The sequence below is a fragment of the Clupea harengus genome, chromosome 7 (genome assembly GCF_900700415.2).
Source record: "Clupea harengus chromosome 7, Ch_v2.0.2, whole genome shotgun sequence".
Classification (NCBI taxonomy): Eukaryota; Metazoa; Chordata; class Actinopteri; order Clupeiformes; family Clupeidae; genus Clupea; species Clupea harengus.
The window spans coordinates 29,075,518-29,097,063 of record NC_045158.1 but is presented as its reverse complement, the minus strand read 5'-3'; the positions used below and the strand labels follow the sequence as shown (position 1 = coordinate 29,097,063).

General features: G+C 42.9%; 3 protein-coding genes across 5 annotated transcripts in view; all 3 read right to left on the bottom strand.

The window, feature by feature from the left end:
* The window catches only part of rnf165b (ring finger protein 165b), a 14,833-nt gene extending 6,484 nt beyond the window's left edge, over window positions 1-8,349 (bottom strand). For 2 of the 3 annotated variants that reach the window (XM_031571087.2, XM_031571088.2), the window contains exons 1-4: window positions 8,196-8,349; window positions 2,610-2,931; window positions 2,095-2,220; window positions 806-935 (exon numbers count right to left, since the gene is read on the bottom strand). In XM_031571087.2, coding sequence (XP_031426947.1) covers window positions 806-935; window positions 2,095-2,220; window positions 2,610-2,931; window positions 8,196-8,349 — 732 coding nt within the window. The remainder of the gene's footprint in view (window positions 1-805; window positions 936-2,094; window positions 2,221-2,609; window positions 2,932-8,195) is intronic. The other variant, XM_031571089.2, reaches the window with a different exon arrangement.
* On the bottom strand, window positions 5,914-17,500 carry LOC105890223 (phospholipid phosphatase 1). Its single transcript, XM_012816237.3, has 6 exons — window positions 17,090-17,500; window positions 14,830-14,981; window positions 14,314-14,597; window positions 11,607-11,664; window positions 11,280-11,456; window positions 5,914-10,499 (listed from the first exon to the last, which is right to left on the bottom strand). The coding sequence occupies exons 1-6, from the start codon at window positions 17,145-17,147 to the stop codon at window positions 10,380-10,382; spliced, it is 849 nt and encodes a 282-aa protein (XP_012671691.1). The 5' UTR covers window positions 17,148-17,500; the 3' UTR covers window positions 5,914-10,379.
* Window positions 17,501-17,884: 384 nt separating this feature from the next.
* csgalnact1b (chondroitin sulfate N-acetylgalactosaminyltransferase 1b) lies at window positions 17,885-21,490 on the bottom strand. Its single transcript, XM_012815337.3, has 7 exons — window positions 20,721-21,490; window positions 20,307-20,523; window positions 20,059-20,160; window positions 19,714-19,892; window positions 19,056-19,144; window positions 18,748-18,829; window positions 17,885-18,317 (listed from the first exon to the last, which is right to left on the bottom strand). The coding sequence occupies exons 1-7, from the start codon at window positions 21,352-21,354 to the stop codon at window positions 18,049-18,051; spliced, it is 1,572 nt and encodes a 523-aa protein (XP_012670791.2). The 5' UTR covers window positions 21,355-21,490; the 3' UTR covers window positions 17,885-18,048.
* Window positions 21,491-21,546: the final 56 nt, after the last annotated feature.

The window sequence follows — 21,546 nt, the reverse complement described above, 5'->3', positions numbered from 1 at the left end:
GTAAAAGACAGAGAGAGACACTCACTACAGTAAAGGCATAAGTATGTAAGGGAGAGAGAGAGAGAGAGAGAGAGCATCACTACAGTAAAGGCATAAGTATGTAAAAGAGAGAGAGAGAGAGACACTCACTACAGTAAAGGCATAAGTATGTAAGAGAGAGAGAGAGAGAGAGAGAGACACTCACTACAGTAAATGCATAAGTATGTAAAAGACAGAGAGAGAGACACTCACTACAGTAAAGGCATAAGTATGTAAGGGAGAGAGAGAGAGAGAGAGAGAGAGCATCACTACAGTAAAGGCATAAGTATGTAAGAGAGAGAGAGAGAGCATCACTACAGTAAAGGCATAAGTATGTAAGAGTGAGAGAGAGAGAGAGAGAGAGAGACTCACTACAGTAAAGGCATAAGTATGTAAGAGAGAGAGAGAGCGAGAGAGAGACACTCACTACAGTAAAGGAATAAGTATGTAAGAGAGAGAGAGAGAGACTCACTGCAGTAAAGGCATAAGTATGTAAGAGAAAGAGAGAGAGAGAGAGAGAGAGAGAGAGACTCACTACAGTAAAGGCATAAGTATGTAAGTATGCACTCACCACAGTAAAGGCATAAGTATGTAAGTATGCACTCACCACAGTAAAGGCATAAGTATGTAAGTATGCACTCACCACAGTAAAGGCATAAGTATGTAAGTATGCACTCACCACAGTGAAGGCATAAGTATGTAAGTATGCACTCACCACAGTAAAGGCATAAGTATGTAAGTATGCACTCACCACAGTAAAGGCATAAGTATGTAAGTATGCACTCACCACTTGGGCGGAGGAGGTGTTCCTGGGGAAGTGGTGGAGGCGGGGCGAGGTGAGATAGTGCTGGTAGGGCTGGGGCAGGGGCGGGATGTGGTACTGATGGGCAGAGAGGCTGGTGTCCACACTCAGGTCCCTGCAGGGGAGAGAGGGCACAGCGCCAGCTTCAGAACAAACTCACTCACTCAATCTCTTCCAGTTGAAACAGGTCTTCAGTGGACTCATTTAAAACCAAACGGCTTTCATGTTTTTTTTCCACTGTGGCATTCCACACTTCACTGCTATAAAGACATCTGGTAGAGTCTGACTTCTAGAGTCTAGGACGGATTATACAACCGACACAACCATTTTAGTTCGGCGGCCGCTACAGCCATGTTATATTTATGAGCATAACTAAGCCATGAAACAAAATGGATTTCAAATACACTACAGTTCTATCTCTCTCTGGTTCTTAATATTGCAGAAGCACCTCGTCTGAACATTCGCTAACGTCAACATGAGTGTTGGTGATGTTGATGTTTCTGCCCTCCCATCTGATTGCCCGTGTCACACCTTGTGCCCTTTTGACACCATGGTAACGAGAGTCTGGTGAATCCCAGGAAGTACAGCGATGATAACATTACATTACAGGCGTTACATTACAGGCTAAACCAGCGCTGAGGCGTATGCCTATGTGTAAGATATAAGACAAGAGGGCTTGTGTCGCTTTAGAAAGGGTCAAGCATCAGTGGAAAGTGATATTTCTTCCTTATGGACAGTCTTGTTCATGAACACGACCAGCCATAATATGGGAATCTTTGGTAGCAGCTCATACCTCGGCCTGTGCCGTGTTTAATAATCTCACAATATCTGCACCGTTATGGTTGAGTGACGTGAACCGTGTTTAATAATCTCACCATATCGGCACCGTTACGGTTGAGTGACGTGAACTTCACTCTTCACTGACATTTCATCTCCTCATAGGATTTCTGATGCCGTTGCCTGTTTTACTGCTAGTTCACCTCCACTCTCTCATTTAGTTTTATATCGTTTTTTCTTTCCCCCAACAGTTTAACACCATGTCTTTAAGCACACATGGAAGACTGCTGGACAGAGTTGCCTAGGTGACAAGACGGTGACATATCAAAGTTTGCCTCTAAAAGGGTTGTTACTCCTTTTTGTAAAGCTCCTCATAAACCCAAGGCCATGTAAAGCAATGGGGAAATTATTTATTTTCCAATCAGGTGCCTGTCCCGGCTTGTTAGTTGTTTTTGTGAGGCTTGAGAGAGAGGTTGGTATGAGAGTTGCTGCTTTACCAGTCTGTTCCCTCGGCCAGGTAGCGAGGCTGCTGGGTCATTGGCTGCGGGACGTGCAAGGATGGTGTGTAGTCGTACCCTGTCCGCAGAGGCTGGGGGTGGTGCGGTGCTCTCTCCTGGGCGTGCCTAACCACGGGAGGGAGGGAGGGACCATCAGAGCAGGAATATACTTTCTTATCTAAAAAACAGAGCTTGTCCTTTTCCCCCCCAGAAGAGTCATTCACTGGAGGTGTGTGTGTGGAGCAATTCACTTTTAACTCAGTAAATCATTCACTAATTTGTGATAATTCAATAATGATCCATAATTAACAATAAATTGTGATAATTCAATAATTAAATTTCCATAAAGACAGGGCTAAGTAGAACCTATTCTTTAGTCGTCAAAGGCAGATTTCCTAAAACGGTCTCTGGTTCAAATGGACTTGTTTGCCACCCCTAAACCCCCAGCAGAGAAAAGCAGCCCAGTCCCCCCCTGAAGCAGAGAAAAGCAGCCCAGTCCCCCCCTGAAGCAGTACCTGGTGTGGGGGAGGATCCGGCGCTGCTGGGCCTCCAGAAGCTGCTGCTGGATGAGGTATTGCTGGTGTAAGGCCTGAGGTAGGAAGGGGGGTCCTTGGAGCTCTTGGAACTGAGGAGGCGGGGGCGGGGGGAGGGGGTTCAGAGGCGCATGGAGCTGCGGGGACTGCTGGTGGGGACCGGGGGCCAGGTGGGGGGCCAGGCCTGGCTGAGACTGTCCTGGGTGGGGCATGGGAAAATCAAGGGGAATCTGAGCCTGTGGGCCTAAGTGGAAATGCCGGCAAGAGGTAGCATGGCTCTGCTGATGCCTGTTAAAATGGGATCCTAGAAAGAACAACGAATAAGGCGTTAAGTGAAAATTTTTTGCTGAATTTGAGATGAGATATATTGTGAATGAGCAAAGAGCATGTGTGGTTTATCAATCAGATCAGACAAATGTGCGGTGTGATGTGGGATCATCTAAAAGGGATATGACAGTAGATGATGGAGACAATGAGCAGATGAGGTAAGTGTTGTGTGGGTGGGACAAATCAATTTGGCTTCCGAGGTTGGGCTTCTCACCTCAGAGCAGCTGATGCCGTTGCCGTGGTTGCAACTGTGGCTAATATTATTTAGCTGCTATTTAAAGCAGTTCCCACTCGCACAGGGTAGGGCCAGCTCAGAGGCAAGCTCAGCTGTCATCTAAGACTCGCTCGGTGAGATTAAAAACAAATGAATGGGGGGGAAAAAGAAAACCAATCGCCTCAGAAGGAGGCCTTTGTTGTTGGACTGGTGAGGGAGACATGCAGTTATGCTGTCTTCTAAGGTGTCCAGCTTTGGGGTGACAGAGCAGGGTGAATTCTCATGTTAAGGAACTGGTGGAATGAATGTCAAAATGGGTTAAACAGCAGTGAATTATTTAAGAAACTAACGTGTTACACAGCAACCCTGCGTTTGTATACCAGGAATCTGAAGCGACTCCTTTCTCATTTTTATTTCCTGGTTTGGGTGTGATGCTTCACTAGGTGACGTGAGTTATTATGGGATGTGCAGTTGGACAACTGAATGTGATAAACAGTTCAACCTGTAATAGTAAGAAGGTCTCCTATGTTTCAAGGACTGCTACTGTTGGTCACAGAGCTCATTTTATAGATAGAAATTGTTATCAATAAACTGCACATTTGTGGACTATTTTCAGACCTCAGCTTTCAGACACACACTTAAAGCATCATGACAGTTTTAATGAGTGATTTCTTTAGTCCACATCTTCAATTATTGTTCAGTTTGACCCTATACATACCTTAATCTAATCAGTTTGACCACATACCATACATTATTAATGAGTGATTTCTTTAGTCCATACCATAACCTTTGCGCTTCACTATTACAGGAAAGCCCTTATAATGTATTTGAATAACAGAGCTTTTGGCAACTTACTTCTATAACTGTTGTCCACTGAACTAAGAGTGCAGTTAATACAATCTATTGATTTAAATAAAAATGTAACTTAAAAAAAAAAGACAAGTTCTTTTCAACTGTTTACAGTTTCGCTGAACTATTCTACATAAATGTGTACTATCTGGTCCCAAAATATTCCAAAAATGGTTACAAAGGAAAATAGACAAAATCATTTAAAAATTCACTTACATTATGTTGAATGAGTTCCTAGCTCACCAGTTAGCATGGCAGACCACAAGAGTGGTGGCATTCTTACATAAAAGTACATCTCTTGCCAGTTTTGACCTGGGGCTTAGCCTCCTTTCAATATGTAGGACACAAACGCATGCACATTCCCTCCGGGTCGAGTAGATGTTTACTATGTCAGTGTCAGTGCATCGCTATTTCCCATAAGAAACTGAAGTCATAAGAGGATTATAAACCATTGCAGTGGCAGCCAGGTGGCCACATTAAACAACATCCACATTAAACAACAGACGTACTAACTTGAAAATAACAAATGCAGGTTGGGTTCAGAACGTTCAAATTCTTCCAATCGTAACTTAAGAAAAAATAAATGTTGTGAACGTGTTAGGCAGCTGACCTAGGGCTATGGCGACCGTGTCAGATATTTAGAGGAGGGCGGTGATTTTTCTTCGGTGAGCTAGTCGCATTGGCAGTCAGCCTATGAAGTGGTCATTTAATTAACAGCCTTGTATGCGATATAACAGATTATTAGGGTGGGCGGGGTGCAACAGACACCCTTCAACATTTGTAGCAAGACCAGTAATGCCTGCTCGAATAAACCGTTGTGCCTTGAAGCATCGCTAAATCCTTCCTTCCACGACACCATTTCTGGCTGGTTCTCATTCACCACTGATGCCATTAATTTGCCTTAAATTCACTGAATCACAGGTGACTGACTCAACTATAATGAGTCATTATCTAGCGACATCTATGAATGGTAAAGAGTAGGAGGTGACTTAGCATTGCGCTGCTAGAAGTAGGCATTGGTGGCCAAGCTCTGATGAAAAGGTACAGGGTGTTAGCATGTATCCCAGAGGTGTTGTGTCATGATATGAACCGAGGGACTGATGATCAGCTAAATAGAGTGTATGAGAGCACACATGACTGAATGGGAATCAGACAAAAGATGTAAAGAGACAATTGGAGGAGAATTTCACTGTGATTTCGTCTTGCATTCATTCACTAAGCCAAAACAAAGCTCTTTTCAGCTTATATACAGCTCCAAAGCTTGCGTTCCCTTTTTTATACGTCTCTATTCAAAGAAGCTCAGCTGATTTGACTGTTTCTTTAACGGCATTAAGAACCTGTTCCAAGTGTTAGAGGAACACATGAAGCAAGATGAAGACCCTCCCCTTGGAGACCACAGGAGCGAAGAGCAGAGCCTCCATTGCATTTGGGATTATTAACTGGTGGCAGACTTGAAGGTGCAGCTTTTAGATCTTAAAACTTGATCAACTAAACGGTTCTGGTTGGAAAAAGCCAGCGTGGCCAATTTATACGTGTGCCAAACACTGCATAAATGAATGCAAACACTAAATATGGCTGTTCTTTTTTTTGTTCTTGCTCCTTTAGCTTACATTTCCTAGGGCAAGATCAAGATGTAATTTGCCAATATTTTAGAAACAATGCCCCTTGCCTTGGCCTCAGGTCAAATGCAAACAACCAATCCACTATTTCACAAGCTCCGCACCTTCAAGTGCCTCCAGACAAACAGACATCAATGACCGCAGATAAACTCAATCAGGTCTTATGGTGGAGGGAAGAAGCAAGGAACTGTCTATCTTTGTCACGGCAGGGAGGGGAGGAGGGGGGGTGGGGGGAGGGAAGACAATAAATGGAAATCAGCAAGAAGCACACTGAAGGTTAGGAAAAATACTATATTCTTTATTGAAAAATATTAGTATATGTGGAACTGTGTCATAAATATAAATACCATGCAACAAAATAATAAAACAAAAAACAACACTGACTGGAGGCAAGGCCTGTCATGCTCTGTATAGGGTTAACAGAACAAAAGCTGCATCCAATGAGCATGTGTGTTCGGCTACAGCACGTTACAGTATAGCAGGGTACATCTTTGCTACAGAAAGATTACATTGGAATATACTATTCAATGTAAAACAAAATATGAATATAACGTGACCATGCATTGAAGTCTATTACCAGAACAAAAGGTAGAGAGACCACAACCAAACAATAGACACTTTGAATCTGATAAGAGGATTTCTGTTGCAGTGCAGGAAAATAAACATCCCTGTGAAATGGATAGCATTTTGCTTGACGTTTTTGTATGTTTTTTTGCTTCTTCTTTATTTTTAAATTTTTTTTTTTAGAAATAAGCCTCAGAGGCATGCCTTTCGTGAAATCCAATCTTCACAGTAATTTTGACATGTCGCTTGAGGTAAACATGCTGGAATTTGCAAATTCAATATTTTTCAAGACATATCTCTTGAAATGGCAAAATGGCTATTATAATTACAATAGCATCTCTCCAGTATACGCCTCCGTCACAGGAAAAGGTTCATAGATACACGAGCTTTTGCTGTGCACTTCCATTTTTTCCGATATGCCTTTCATTTACAAATTAGTAATAGAGAACGTTAATAATAGTGATTCCGGAAGCATGAAAGGCAATGCGTAACAAGCCAAATTGACGCAAAATGTATCCACTTTACAGGAATTTACACATGTTTTCTACCAAGACTAGATGGGAGGTACATGAAATTTAATATATTAACTAATGCTACAATGGGTTAACTATAGCAACTTGACATGTAGAGAGACAATTCGTTTCTAAAAGGTGTTAGCTAATTTTAGTCTGCTTCACACAAGGGAGTAACATTCTTGGGTGTTTAAAATACCAATGTCGTCTTCGGATGGAAAGAGGAAATGGAGAAGGGGTTCACAATACAGCTAAATGCAGATACAGGCAGAGGCCACACCACACAGCAGCAGATGGTCATTAGCTACACAATGGAGGGGGGACGACAAAGATCTGATAATGCAGAATGTAGAGCCAGCCTCGATACTATGGAACAGGAAATAAGAACAGAAATAAAAGCACAATGAAAAATCACTGATGCCATTGAATGGAAATAGCTAAAAGCCACGCTACAGCCTAAAACAAGCTAGCTGGACAGCTGGTTACAGTCATCTGACTAACCAGCTGCCTGTAACCAGAGACGCTAGCGGGTTTGCCCAGCTCAAATAACGCACAACTCACTAATGTTAGCCACCAAATGGTATCGCTAGCTAGCAAACACATTTAGCTAGCTGTTGCTCGTTTGTGTTATTGCATCAGGCAACCAATTACTGAAAAGTGAACACTCAGCACGACAATGGGTTACCTTTTAGGCCATAATCAGCTAGATGCAACATTTTAGGCAAATCCAAAAAATGTTGCGCCAAGCTAGCAACCAATAACAACCGACTAGCTCATCGACATTAAGTAAGCTAACGTTAGATAGATAGCTAGCTCTATGCCAAGCAAACGTTACCGCATAATCCTCAAATGACATCAGCAGCAGCTCACAAAACCCTCACATTTGGCGAAATTTGTCCTATGTGCACGCAAGCACCGACATCCGAAATTGAAACATGACCAATACCCACAACAATGCTTATGTTTGCCAGAAACATTTTAACGATTTTATTTTAAAAATATCTTTGCTAGCTAAGCTAGCTAGTATTTAACGTTAGCTCTGTCGGACAAATGCTGAGTTCTCGGCTGAGCCGTGATGCCAGCTGTGTACAAATATTGGCTAGCTAGTTAGCTGTGTTCGATTAAACAAACGAATTGACACTTCTTGTGACATTTCCAAATCAAGGGTTTTGCCATTTCTTTTCTTACACAGGATTGAAGCAGGTGCTATTTAGGTACGGGAGTTCAGGCCTACTCAACGACTGACAGAGACAGCCAACATTCGGATAATCAAGCAGAAAATATGGACGCTAGACACTTACTAGTGGTGACCGTAATTTCAGTTGCAAAAACACGCCTGTTTTTAATAACCAAACCAGCTTCTTAGCTAGCCAACAACCACTCAATACCCAAAAATACGTTTTCGACGATTTCTCATTGTACACGCTTGGTGAAAGAGGCATTCAGGCTGGTGTGATTGTCAAGGATAAGTAGATATAAATACCTCTATTTCTTACTGAGCCAAAAACGGGAAGAACCAGATATCCAACATGCACTAAAACCATCCTTGATTTCTTCTCTTGATGCAACAGCCTGTAAACAGATGGCTCAAGAAGACGACCCGTTCTAGTCCCTAACGTTACATTCAGGCTGATCATGCAGTTGCCTGGTCGCAGACAAAGAGAACACGCTACCAAAACCACTACCAACAGGGAATGGCTACGGGAGCACAAAGATTCGAAGGAGAACAGTTTACTCAAACTCACCACTAGGGACACCAGTCTCCCAAAACATAGCCAAAATGTCTCCCGGTAGCTTCTCCCAATGACAATGGTTCAGGACAATATTTTTTTAAATTTTGTTACTATTACTTTTGGTTGTTTTACGTACGTGGACTTAAATGTATTTTTTGTCTCTAAATAGCTGAAGTCTCATGTGTTTACAATGTGTATTCTACCGCCTGCAGGAACAGTCAATGTGTAGACTGTCTAGCCGCAACAGACATCATCATAGGCCCTTTTCCCCATCCCCCACTGACCTTTCAAGCCTGCTTAGGTCAGCCCTCCCCCTTTCCCTTTGTGAATCCACCAGTGACACCTGGCAGGGGAACACTGAGTGGCAACACTTGGGGAGAGGGCAACAGATGGCCCCCACAAAATCCTCAGACAGAGAGAAATACTCAGAGTAAGCAATGAGGCATACGAGTCACATTATACTGTGATTTTTAGACTCCAGACACAATGGTCTATTGTTCCTTTTTCTGATAGAATGTAATGTAGGCTAATGTAATGAGCTTAGCTGGTCACCTGTTCACATTTCGGCACAAAGGGATGATTCATTTATACAGAGGTAATCAGCCTACAGAGAGAAACAACCACCGATGCCATTTGGTCTTCATGTTACTTTGCAAGAAAGAAATTACAGCATTTGAGGGTAAAGTTGACAACTTTCGATAGAACTACAACACATTATAGTTTGATCAGCAAGATCTGCGATGAATTCGTCAAATGCAGTGTTGATTTTCTCCTGTGACCAATCGTGCGTTCTGGCAGATGGGGAACTTTTTCGGATCATCCCACTTCCCACCGGGTTCAGAGGGTTCACATAACGAAAACCAACAGTCAAGTAGTGTTATGTAGGCCAGCTAGCAAGGCTGATAAGATGCACTAAGTAAACTGTAAACTATTTTTTCACATCACAATCACCTGCGCTAATGAGTGCGACCTAAAGTAAGGCAAGTCAATTTTTTTGTACCTTTAACCACAAACTCTGCCATGTCGAGTGACGTCAAGCTTACTTTTCGGAACTCTCAAAAATCTCACACTTTCCTGGTGGGATGTTCCCAGATCAACAGGCGTTCTTGTGTGTTCTCCCACTCAGAGGTCGGGACTTTCCCACTCTCCAGTTGCTCAAGAACACACCATAAGCATTGCTCCATCACTTCGCAATACTCTCACTTTGAACATGTCCTCCTCCGCAACGCTCCTTACTGTTGATGATGACACATGAGAGACATAGGCCTTGAACAGGTTAACTAGACAAGACATTTCTACGCAAATTTCTCGGAACTTCTACGAAGCTTTCTGCATTGCACATGGACATACTGTGGTGCTTTGTAGGGCAGCCTATGGACCCCTGATCAAACAGAGTTCAAAAATAATTTTGAGAGCGGTTCCTATCCAAAAACAGTAAACCATCGCAAGGATATTACAATAGAGAGGACACAATCTTTATTCATCAATAACGATCAACGCTAGGAAAGAAATGGAAAACATATTGACTATTCAAAACAAAGATGTGTGTAGGTTTATTTGCATGAATGTTTTCATTTCCTTCATAAACAGATAATGCAAAAGCTTTGTGTTAACAGAATAGATTCTAAACATTATTATGAAGCCACTCAGTCATCCAATAAACCTTAAACACATTTGCCTTTACAGTTCACACGTCTCTGTCTCTCTCTCACACACACACATGTGTGCACGCACGCACAAAAACACACAGAGCCTATCCCAGTATTCTAATCTTCAGAGGACCGAGGGATCTTACACAGCAGCAATAGTCTGGTCAAGGAAATACAGTATTTCAGAAAACATAGAGACACATTGATGTGGGGTTATTGGGTGGGATGCGCACGTGTGTGTGTGTGTGAGAGAGGCAGAGTGTGTGAGGGCTTCCCCAGTCACTGTCAGTCTGTGCTACCATAGTGATTCCCATTAGACGCAGTATCCTGTAAAGTGGTGTGAGAGATCTCCTCGTCCAGCTCCAACCCTACTGGCTTTTTGAAGAAATCGGACACAAAAAACACCTATAGGTAAGGAGAAGGAGGTCATAACAAAGCGGTCATTTAGGTTATTTTAATGTCTCAGGAAGAGGCAAACCCTAAGTAATATCATATAATAGATCAGTTTATCATGGGATTATCATCTGAAAATTCAGATGAGAAGTGCTTGCCCCATCAAACATCTTGCAATCAACTCAGAAAGCTATGGGAATTGTTACAGTCATGACAAAGAGGAAGTGTGGTGACTATATACTGTGAATAACACCTATATTACCAAGTGTAAATATACACCAACTGTGAAAGGTTTGAGATTGGGGTGGAGTTGAGCCTGTTTTGAGATTTCGAAAAGGCTAAGGGGGATACTGAAATTGAGTAAAGAGGAAATATGCTTCTTTTCTGTTCTTGATTCTATGATGTGCATTCATATAAGGTATACGACTTTCAATACAAATTAAATCAGCACGTAAATTCCTACAATTCAGCCCTTGTAATTGGAATGTTTGATGCAGGCAGCTGTGACTGGCTGCCAATGTGTCACAAGGCCAGAGCATGCGGGGCCACAAGATGCCCATTGTTTGAGAGCTGGGTGATGGTCCCTGACAGAGAAAGCGGTCTGCGTCGCATGACCCTGTGCAACAATGATGTTTTCTTTGTTTGCATAAAAACACAACAGATGTATCTCCTAGCAAAAAAAAATGAACCAACCCCGACTGCCGAGTTAGCATTTCCATTCTAGTGTTGTTGGGAGAAGGACGCTGCCATGGTGGGAGAATGTTTTATTCTTCCATAGTTCATTGTACTCACCATCAGCACGGCCACCACAGCCCCCTGGAGGAACCCAGTGAGCACGTCGCTCCAGTGATGCTTGTAGTCTGACACACGAGACAAGCCCACGTACAGGGAGGAGGAGATCAGGAAGAACTGGACTGTGGGCCGGAGAAGCCGGGACCATTCTGTCTGGAGTCTGGCCTGTAGGTACAGCTTGGAAAAGGAGGAGAGAGGAAGAGTGGATATGTCAAGAATACATTTTCAATCATCACTCAACATGAAGATTGGCAGTGGGCCTGCTTAAAAAGGAATTTCCACTTCACAGCAGTCATGATAGGTGTTTCAGGGAGGGTTACTACTTACTGCTAAAAACACCATGCAGTACATTGAGAAGGAGGAGTGGCCGGAGTAAAAAGAAAGCCTATATGAGAGAGAAAAAGGTATTAAGATACAGAATATCGTAAACAAGCAGGGCCTTTATTCAGACCATTCAGGCACACTGTGACACCAGGTCATAGCCAGTCTGTGACAAGCCCAGTTTTTGGACCATCATTCATACTGTTGTTTATCTGCGGTATGTCTGCTCACATGTTTACTTCTGTACGACTGAAGACAAATACCAGGAAGGTAGTCCACCCGTCACACAACACAGTTCCTCACGTGCTTCTTCTTCTTCTTCTTCTTCTTCTTCTCTAAATAAGTAAAGTAAACTAATGCCTTGACAATTTCAGAGAGTCCCGTCATACACCAAAGATAACCACTTACTAATGACAAAATGACAGCTCAAGACTGTCTATCAGCTTAGCAAGATATTTTCTTCCATAGGCTGACCAGTGCAGTCCATGTAGTTCCCCAGCTCATCCAAGAAAGCGTGAGCATGCTGTGAGGGTTTCACTAGCTGTGAGAGTGTTTTCACTAACTGTGAGGGTGTATTCACTAACTGTGAGAGTGTATTCACTAACTGTGAGAGTGTTTTCACTAGTCAGGTTTCACTAACTGTGAGAGTGTATTCACTAACTGTGAGGGTGTTTTCACTAACTGTGAGGGTGTTTTCACTAGTCAGGTTTCACTAACTGTGAGAGTGTATTCACTAACTGTGAGAGTGTATTCACTAACTGTGAGAGTGTTTTCACTAACTGTGAGAGTGTTTTCACTAGCTGTGAGAGTGCTTTCACTAACTGTATGAGTGTTTTCACTAACTGTGAGGGTGTTTTCATGCAATCAGGTTTCACTAACTGTGAGAGTGTTTTCACTAACTGTGAGAGTGTATTCACTAACTGTGATGTTGTATTCACTAACTGTGAGAGTGGTTTCACTAACTGTGAGAGTGTTTTCACTAACAAGCATATGGTGTGAGAGTGTGTTCACTAACTGTGAGAGTGTGTTCACTAACTGTGAGAGTGTATTCACTAACTGTGAGAGTGTATTCACTAACTGTGAGGGTGTGTTCACTAACTGTGAGAGTGTATTCACTAACTGTATGAGTGTTTTCACTAACTGTGAGAGTGTGTTCACTAACTGTGAGAGTGTATTCACTAACTGTGAGAGTGTATTCACTAACTGTGAGAGTGTGTTCACTAACTGTGAGAGTGTGTTCACTAACTGTGAGAGTGTATTCACTAACTGTGAGAGTGTGTTTACTAACTGTGAGAGTGTATTCACTAACTGTGAGAGTGTATTCACTAACTGTGAGAGTGTGTTCACTAACTGTGAGAGTGTGTTCACTAACTGTGAGAGTGTGTTCACTAACTGTAAGAGTGTATTCACTAACTGTGAGAGTGTATTCACTAACTGTGAGGGTGTGTTCACTAACTGTGAGAGTGTATTCACTAACTGTATGAGTGTTTTCACTAACTGTATGAGTGTTTTCACTAACTGTGAGAGTGTATTCACTAACTGTATGAGTGTATTCACTAACTGTATGAGTGTTTTCACTAACTGTGAGGGTGTATTCACTAACTGTGAGAGTGTGTTCACTAACTGTGAGAGTGTATTCACTAACTGTGAGAGTGTATTCACTAACTGTGAGAGTGGTTTCACTAACTGTGAGAGTGTATTCACTAACTGTGAGAGTGTTTCACTAACTGTGAGAGTGTATTCACTAACTGTGAGGGTGTGTTCACTAACTGTGAGAGTGTGTTCACTAACTGTAAGAGTGTATTCACTAACTGTGAGAGTGTATTCACTAACTGTGAGGGTGTGTTCACTAACTGTAAGAGTGTATTCACTAACTGTGAGAGTGTATTCACTAACTGTGAGGGTGTGTTCACTAACTGTGAGAGTGTGTTCACTAACTGTAAGAGTGTATTCACTAACTGTGAGAGTGTATTCACTAACTGTGAGGGTGTGTTCACTAACTGTGAGAGTGTATTCACTAACTGTATGAGTGTTTTCACTAACTGTATGAGTGTTTTCACTAACTGTGAGAGTGTATTCACTAACTGTATGAGTGTATTCACTAACTGTATGAGTGTTTTCACTAACTGTGAGGGTGTATTCACTAACTGTGAGAGTGTGTTCACTAACTGTGAGAGTGTATTCACTAACTGTGAGAGTGTATTCACTAACTGTGAGAGTGTTTTCACTAACTGTGAGGGTGTATTCACTAACTGTGAGAGTGTGTTCACTAACTGTGAGAGTGTGTTCACTAACTGTGAGAGTGTATTCACTAACTGTGAGAGTGTATTCACTAACTGTGAGAGTGTTTTCACTAACTGTGAGGGTGTATTCACTAACTGTGAGAGTGTGTTCACTAACTGTGAGAGTGTATTCACTAACTGTGAGAGTGTGTTCACTAACTGTGAGAGTGTATTCACTAACTGTGAGAGTGTATTCACTAACTGTGAGAGTGTATTCACTAACTGTATGGGTGTATTCACTAACTGTGAGAGTGTGTTCACTAACTGTGAGAGTGTATTCACTAACTGTGAGAGTGGTTTCACTAACTGTGAGAGTGTTTTCACTAACTGTGAGGGTGTTTTCACTAACTGTGAGGGTGTTTTCACTAACTGTGAGGGTGTTTTCACTAGTCATATTTATATGTTAGGGGCATGGTCCACGTTCAACTCACCGACTCTCATTCACCACATGCTTGTCTCCTGTGCAGGTGAAGTTTTCGATGTAGCCTCCCGACTTACAGTCCACAGTATTCCACAAAGGCTTGCATACGGCTAGGAAATTAGGTCTGAGTCTCCCGACGGTGTACTTGGCAATGTCAGTCAGCGACTGGCTGATAGCAGCTCCGTACAAAAAGGTGGCCATGGCCTTGTATACACAGGGTCCATAGCTGTTGGCAAATGACGGCTTGGACCTGATGGGTCTCAGGTATATGGACAGGCACTCGCCAGAGACGATCTGTCAAGAGAAAAAGTCATGGATGAGATTTTGTGGCAGATGCCAACAACACAGAAAAAGCAGAGCAAAAACACAAGCTGAACTTTCATATTTATCTGCAGCGTCAAAGAGAGACTCCGTGCCACACAAAAAAACGGAATACTACAGCTGTCTTCGAAATGAACCGTAGCAGTTCTTGCAAGCCACAGCAAAAACAGACATGTACTTCAACAAACAAATAAAATATACGTACAACAATTACAGTTAGTGGCACTATTACTCCAGCCAGTAACTGATATGGTATGGTGTCATCTCTGAGGGGATATCTGATGGACTCATCAGCACAGAAGAATCCTCGTTTAAACGGATTATGTTGTGGTGTTAATACGGCGAATGGAAGCGCAGCTGCCACAGAGGAAGAAAGTGAGAAAGGTAATGAGTTTCGTCGGGTCAAGACTACACTCACTAAAGAAAAATGTGTTAATCAAGTGCAATCATCACATGCTATTACAGGCGTAACCACATGCCTTAGCTTATAAATCATAAGATATGTTTGGCAACACAATATTGTCGGATCATTTAAATTCCATTTAAAAGACATTGTTAATGCTTTTTAACACACATTCATAAACGAATGAACACATCTCTTATTCACTAACAGGTAAACTCAATATTTGAAGGCTCAGGAGTCACTGTAGACTGCAGATGTGAACAAAGGAAGATCAGGACAGAAGGCTGAAATCCCACTATTCCGTCTCGCCTGCACATTCCGCTCTGATTGGAGGGAAACATTCTAAATGGGTTAGCAGTCACAGGTTTTCTATTAGAGGTCGCGAGGACGTGTTCATAGCGAACGTTTCCCGGGGAAAAAAAGTGCTGCTGGGTCTCGTCTTGCTGAATGGAAAGTAGCCTAAGTGATTTTTCCATTCATCGTTGCTGTTGGTTACACAATTACTCCTGTAGGTTACAATACCTTTATGAATTAGAGCCAATCCTGATATTAGAGGCAATGTCTCTGTCATTCTCTTCCTCAGGTAGACCTATGTCTTAAACATTTCAAGCAGCTGAATGACCTTTCTGCCAAAGAGGTTGAGACAGGTATTATCAGTAGAACTTGAATTATATTGTAAATGTTTGGGTACACGTCCACTGTCTTTCTCAGAATGATGGCACAGATCAGTATCAGTTCCCTGCATCATCATTGTGGTGTGCCAGCCACACTGGGCATCACTATGCCAACTCAGTGATGGCTAAGTTAGATTTCACCACCTGCTTGTTTTTTATTTTTATTTTTGTTTGCAACAATTAGATAACATTTGGAACATTTTGACATTATTACGATTTACTTCGTCATTTTGCTTCCACCATTCCACTTCAAGTTCACTACTGCCTTCAATATGCTAATCAAATCAAAACTGCCAGCACGCCCTGTGTCACTGCTAGGGTGTGCACAGTGTGTGTTTTGTGTACAGGTGGGGGCAGTGACTTAAAGAGGTAGCACACACTTAAATGTGTTTTTTGAGCTTTTGAACTTTTTGGGGGGGATCTGTCGATGCATTTTAGAAAAAGGGTTTCAAGAGAGGGTGCAAAATTTCACCATCTATGAAATCAGGCTGGAGTTATAAACAAAGATTTCTCTAAAATGTGTCTAAAATGTGTCAATAGATTAATTGACTACTAATGGCATATTGACATGGATCTGTAGCGACTGTGCTAATCTTATCACCACAGAATCTCTACCAATAGCCACTTTGTTTTCTAAATGATGCAGTGGGCTGAGTTAGGCTCAGACCTGGGGGTGAACGTAGGCCTACACTTTAAAACAAAAACGTCACTCGCTTTCGAAAAGTATTATTTTGAATTACTTATTTACACTTCTTCAGTTATTTTCACCAACCCTTAACATCTTTACAGATGTTACCAGTGTGTAATATGAGTCTTTAAACCCTTAACATCTTTACAGATGTTACCAGTGTGTAACATAAGCCTTTCATTGACCAAGTCATTTTTCACCTGGAGAGCGTTCTAATGCCATGAACTTCTTCAGTTTAGCGGCAGATATTTTAAATACATTATGCCATAGGATTTAGAAATTCCAGGAAGCGCCAACTTTTTATATTATTTTCTTAATATCCACGCTTAATTTAACTAAAGACGATGGTAGTCCGAGAGCGGACCAAAATCCACCGGTGGATTGCTATCTGGGTATAGAAATTGTCTCCCTCTAAGGCGAGATGAACCAACTTCATGTGAATATCCCACAGCCAGCACTGTCTACAGGACAACAGAACATTGTAATCGTACCGACTTGGCTGGGGCTATGACTGTGTGTTTGAGATGACCATGACACAGTTACTTTAAATTTGCCAAATAGGCCACAGGTCTTACATAAGTCTAATTACATGGGGAACTCACCCTAATTAACAAAGCTTCTTTAGAATACCTATTCACTAAACACCCTATAGGTTTCAACTCCATAGGACTCCATAAAGTCAGCGTGGGAGCCTACATACCGAGGACGATGCAGGTCAAGTCAAGCAGGACGACAGGAACTCCTCCGGCTTCGAACATTATTCGCCTTTATCGGTCTCCTCGAAACGGTCCAGCGCAGGTGTGCCAATAAAGCCTAAAGGTCTAAAAGTTAAACATCACGTTTTTAACCCTGACACACTGATCCATAATAAAGACTATCACTGTGCACCCACACGTACCACACCAGCGAGTGCTGTGGTGCTGTGAAGTGCTAATTCCCACTTTTCTAAAATTAGTCCTCTTCAAATCATCCAACCCGATTTAACGGCAGCTTCTAGTCGTCATTCTGCTGCTCACCGCCCCGTGCTAACGTGCTTGGAGGCACTTAAAGCCAATGAGGCGGCGTGTCGAGCGCGTGCTGGGCGCGCGCCATCCGAGTACGAGAATCCTCACACTGCTCCGCCTCGCGGAGGATGAGCAACGACTCTCGAGCTTACGTCAGTGCCATGAAACAAGATGACTGCATGAGAATGAATGTTGCCTTTTTTTTCAGAGTTGAGATCCAAGCCATTAAAATACAGTCTTTAAGTGTGGACTGGATGGGACAGTATGGTGTTAAATAATGTCCTTCACAATATATTCTGCTCCATATAGCTATACTGAGAAAATGTTATGAAACAATACTATTAGTGATAACTGATAGGCATCTTGAGACATTCATATTGTACACAGACACACATTCATATAGACATAGAAAGAGACTAAAACCTCACATTTTTATTTGATTCACAGGAGTACATGCACAGGAGTACATGCACCTTCAAATTGAAGTTCTTTCCTCATGAAATATTTATGATAATATTTACATATTTACCAAAGCTGAGACCCATTATGTAATGTCAGCATTTGGCGTAAACAGATAATGTAGCCGATCAAAAACTGAGGGTAAAATTGGGCAGCACACCAGTTTGACAACAGGCCTCCTCCTGTCTTTCAGCCACTATGAGCCATGGAGGCGCTGGTGCTCCTCAATCTGCTTGTGAAAGAACAGCCTTCCCAGCTGGCTGTGGGAGGCCTCACTGGTGGCCCTGCGTTGCTGACATAAGCGGTACGTCCGCTCCGGCAGGTGGTCAGAACAGGCGCTGGAGTGCCACAGGTGGAGCAGGCTGCGCGTGGTGGCCCGCACCACCCGCAGCTCACTGTGGAGGTACTTTCTGTACAGGTGCAGGTCTTCCACCTCCCAGCCTCGGACGCTCGCATCGAACCCACCTGTTGAGAACAGGGATCAAATTAGGCCGAATTTAGGCCAAAGTTAAGTGATCAGATATTACGCATCCATAATCATTGACGTGGAATGCAATTGGTGAATACAACACAGCATCTATTTAGTCTTAAAGTCTTATTTCTTTATTCATGTATATTTGTATTATCAATGTATTTACATTGACTGGGAAAACTTGGGGGTACTGTTGTTTCTAAATTTACTATATAAATAAAAGTGACTTGATATTACATCAGTAGTTTTGGAATGTCATTTGTTCAAATGACATCAAATCTCCATCGTGCAGAAGGAGTTAGGAGACTAGTTTAGATGGTAAGGGGGGAAATTAGCAAAATGCCCCCCCCCACACACACACACACGCACACACACACACACACACACACACACACACACACACACACTCATGGTAAATGGTACCTATGTTGATGAAATCTGATCTATACTGGCATGTCATTCCAAACCCCAGATCTCTCCAGAATCCTGTGTCCTTCTTAATGACCTGTCAGAGAGGAAGATAAGTGCTGATGAGTTTGAGTCATGGACCAAAAGGGCTTGAATGACTTACTGGCTTAGTTTTATATTTGTGTATTCATTTGTGTACACTTGGTTTATTCCCATTATTCATCCATTTAAAACCAATAGAGCGCCCTGGAGAAAGTGACAGTTCATCCATTTTAAACCAATAGAGCGCCCTGGAGAAAGTGACAGTTTCCCACAGAACTTACTGGTTCAGTGGGGGGAGCGGCAGCATGGTGGCCATACACGTACACTGGGTTATACTGGCTGAAGACTACCGGGTAAAACACCTTTTTACCTGGAGAAAGAGAATATTACCTGCAGCAACCAACACAAGGTATCAGTGGTGGGTCATGAATGTAGATGGACACAGATGATTGCCTAAGGTCATTGACTTGTGTTTTGGCTTTTTTAGGCATTTAGAGTGCGATTTCTTAATGGACACATCATATGCTGACACACTGACACATGATTTCAAGATGTGAATGCTATATGCTAATGCTATATGCTATTCTATAAAGCTGTAAGAGTTTTAGAGCACCAAGATATACCTTTACATCTATCCTCACTAAAATAGATATACCTTTACATCTATCCTCACTAAAATAGATGTATCTGTGTCTCTCCTGGGTTCTGTATTCAGGAACGGAAGTAGAACTACTACCATACTTACCCCCACTTCTACAACTACTACTACTAAAACTACCAGTACTAGTACAAGGTCAGCTTAACAGTAGTGATACTACTAATACTACTATTACTAGTACTGATACGAGGACAAGTCAGCTTAACAGTAGTGATGCTATAATGCTCTGAAACGCATCACAGGGATCAGAACATTAACAGAGGTTTGACCTGGCTTCTAACCTGGTTCAGCGTTGAGGCGACAAGAATTGAGGAACTCAGCAGTAAAGACCACGTCAATGTCACAGAAGAACATGAGAACATTTCCGTTCTTCCAGGCCCGCGCCCCCACATCTAGGCCCCGGCCTCGGGAGAAGTCTTCGTTGAGCTGTATCAGTGTGGAATTCTTGAAGCCTGTCTCCCTGCATTATCGCACCCAGAATAACACATTATGTTATTTGCAAAATATATAGTAAAAAATAAACAATATAACTTCAAAATTAAAATATGTTGATTTTGAGTCACATGAAGCCCTTGTGAATATATATATATATATATATATATAAGTGAAGAATCTATTCCTGTCACCTTGCTGTCATCTCAAGAATTTTTCTCACTTCTTCAAGCTGTTCTTTCCCAAAGTAGACCACTGTTAGGTGGATCTTTCCATCTTGGCGGATGCAAACATCTCTGAAATGTATAGCAAACAAAATAACATTACTTAAGGTAAAATAAATACGTATACAAAATGAACAGCTGATGTAAGATATGAAGAAACAAGTACATCGGTGAGCCGAAGCTATGGTTATTCAGTTCTGGCTGCAACTGATTCCCACCTGAAGTTGACCATGAAACGTTTGAACTTGTCAGCCATTTTAGCCAGGGGCACAATCACGTTTACGAGCACGCCAGACGCGTCCACCTGCTCATTCCCGAGCCTCATCAGGGGGGCAAATGGCCGGAAGAACACCAGTCTCCTGAAGTCCTCCGGCCCGTCTCCCTTAAACGTCAGCTCGTACAGTGTGCCGTGGTCCCTCTCTGTGCGGTAGAGGCCTGCAGGAGACATAGACTGACTGACTGACATTGGGACTGCAAAAATAAATCATCTTTCAGCCTTGAACTTGCTTAATGTTCTCTTGATTGACGACCAAAATCATTGTTCCATTTTATATTACAGATCAGTAGATCCATATTTTGCTATCAAGCTGTTGAACATGTTACTATAAAAGGGCACTGAATATGCCTCATACCCTCAATGAAATCAGACGGGGAGTAGACTTTCCGTAGATGGGGGTCATCACTGTCCCGCGGTGCATTGAGCATGTGCAGTGCCTTCTCCAGCGTGCCGATGAGCTCCTCACGTCGGTCCTTACGCAGGGGTCTCTCCACCGGAAACCTGCTAAGCCCCATCTCCAGCTGGTACACCTTATGGAGGGTGAAGCTCTCGAAGGGCAGCAGGGCATATTCACTGGGCACTTTGGTTCCTGCGTGAACTTCTGCCCGATTCAGCTGACTCTGCAGGAACTCTTCCAGATGTATCTGGCCTCTGAGAGTGTTTCCCTCCATCCCTTGGAGGAACTCGCCGGCCGGGTGGCCCAGGGACTCTCGCAGCTGTGTGCTCCTCAGGGCCAAAGCCTCCTTTAGCTGCGATATCTGCTTGGTCAGACTGCTCACGTAGTGTTGGTATCGCTCCTCCAGCTCCTGAAGCGAGGCCTGATACTCAGGCTCACTCGCAGGGCTGTTTGCCCAGGAGGAGGGTCTGCGGACGGGATAAGGGGCGTTCAGGCTGCAGGAGATCAGGTGGAGTAGTACCAGGCCACAGCATGTGATCACCAGCAGGAGCCCACGGCGGGTCACGGTCGCCAGAAACCATCTCTGTAGCATGGCGTTAGCACCGCACGCTAGTCAGCCAGTCGAGCTCTTCCTGTGCCGAGCCGAGCGCTAGTCAGCCTCGGTGAGCTCTTCCTGTGCCGAGCCGTGCGCTACTCAGCCACGGTGAGCTCTATCTGTGCCGCATGCATGAATGTGGTCAGTGACTAATATCCTCTACAGTGACATTGCCTTTCATAATGGCTA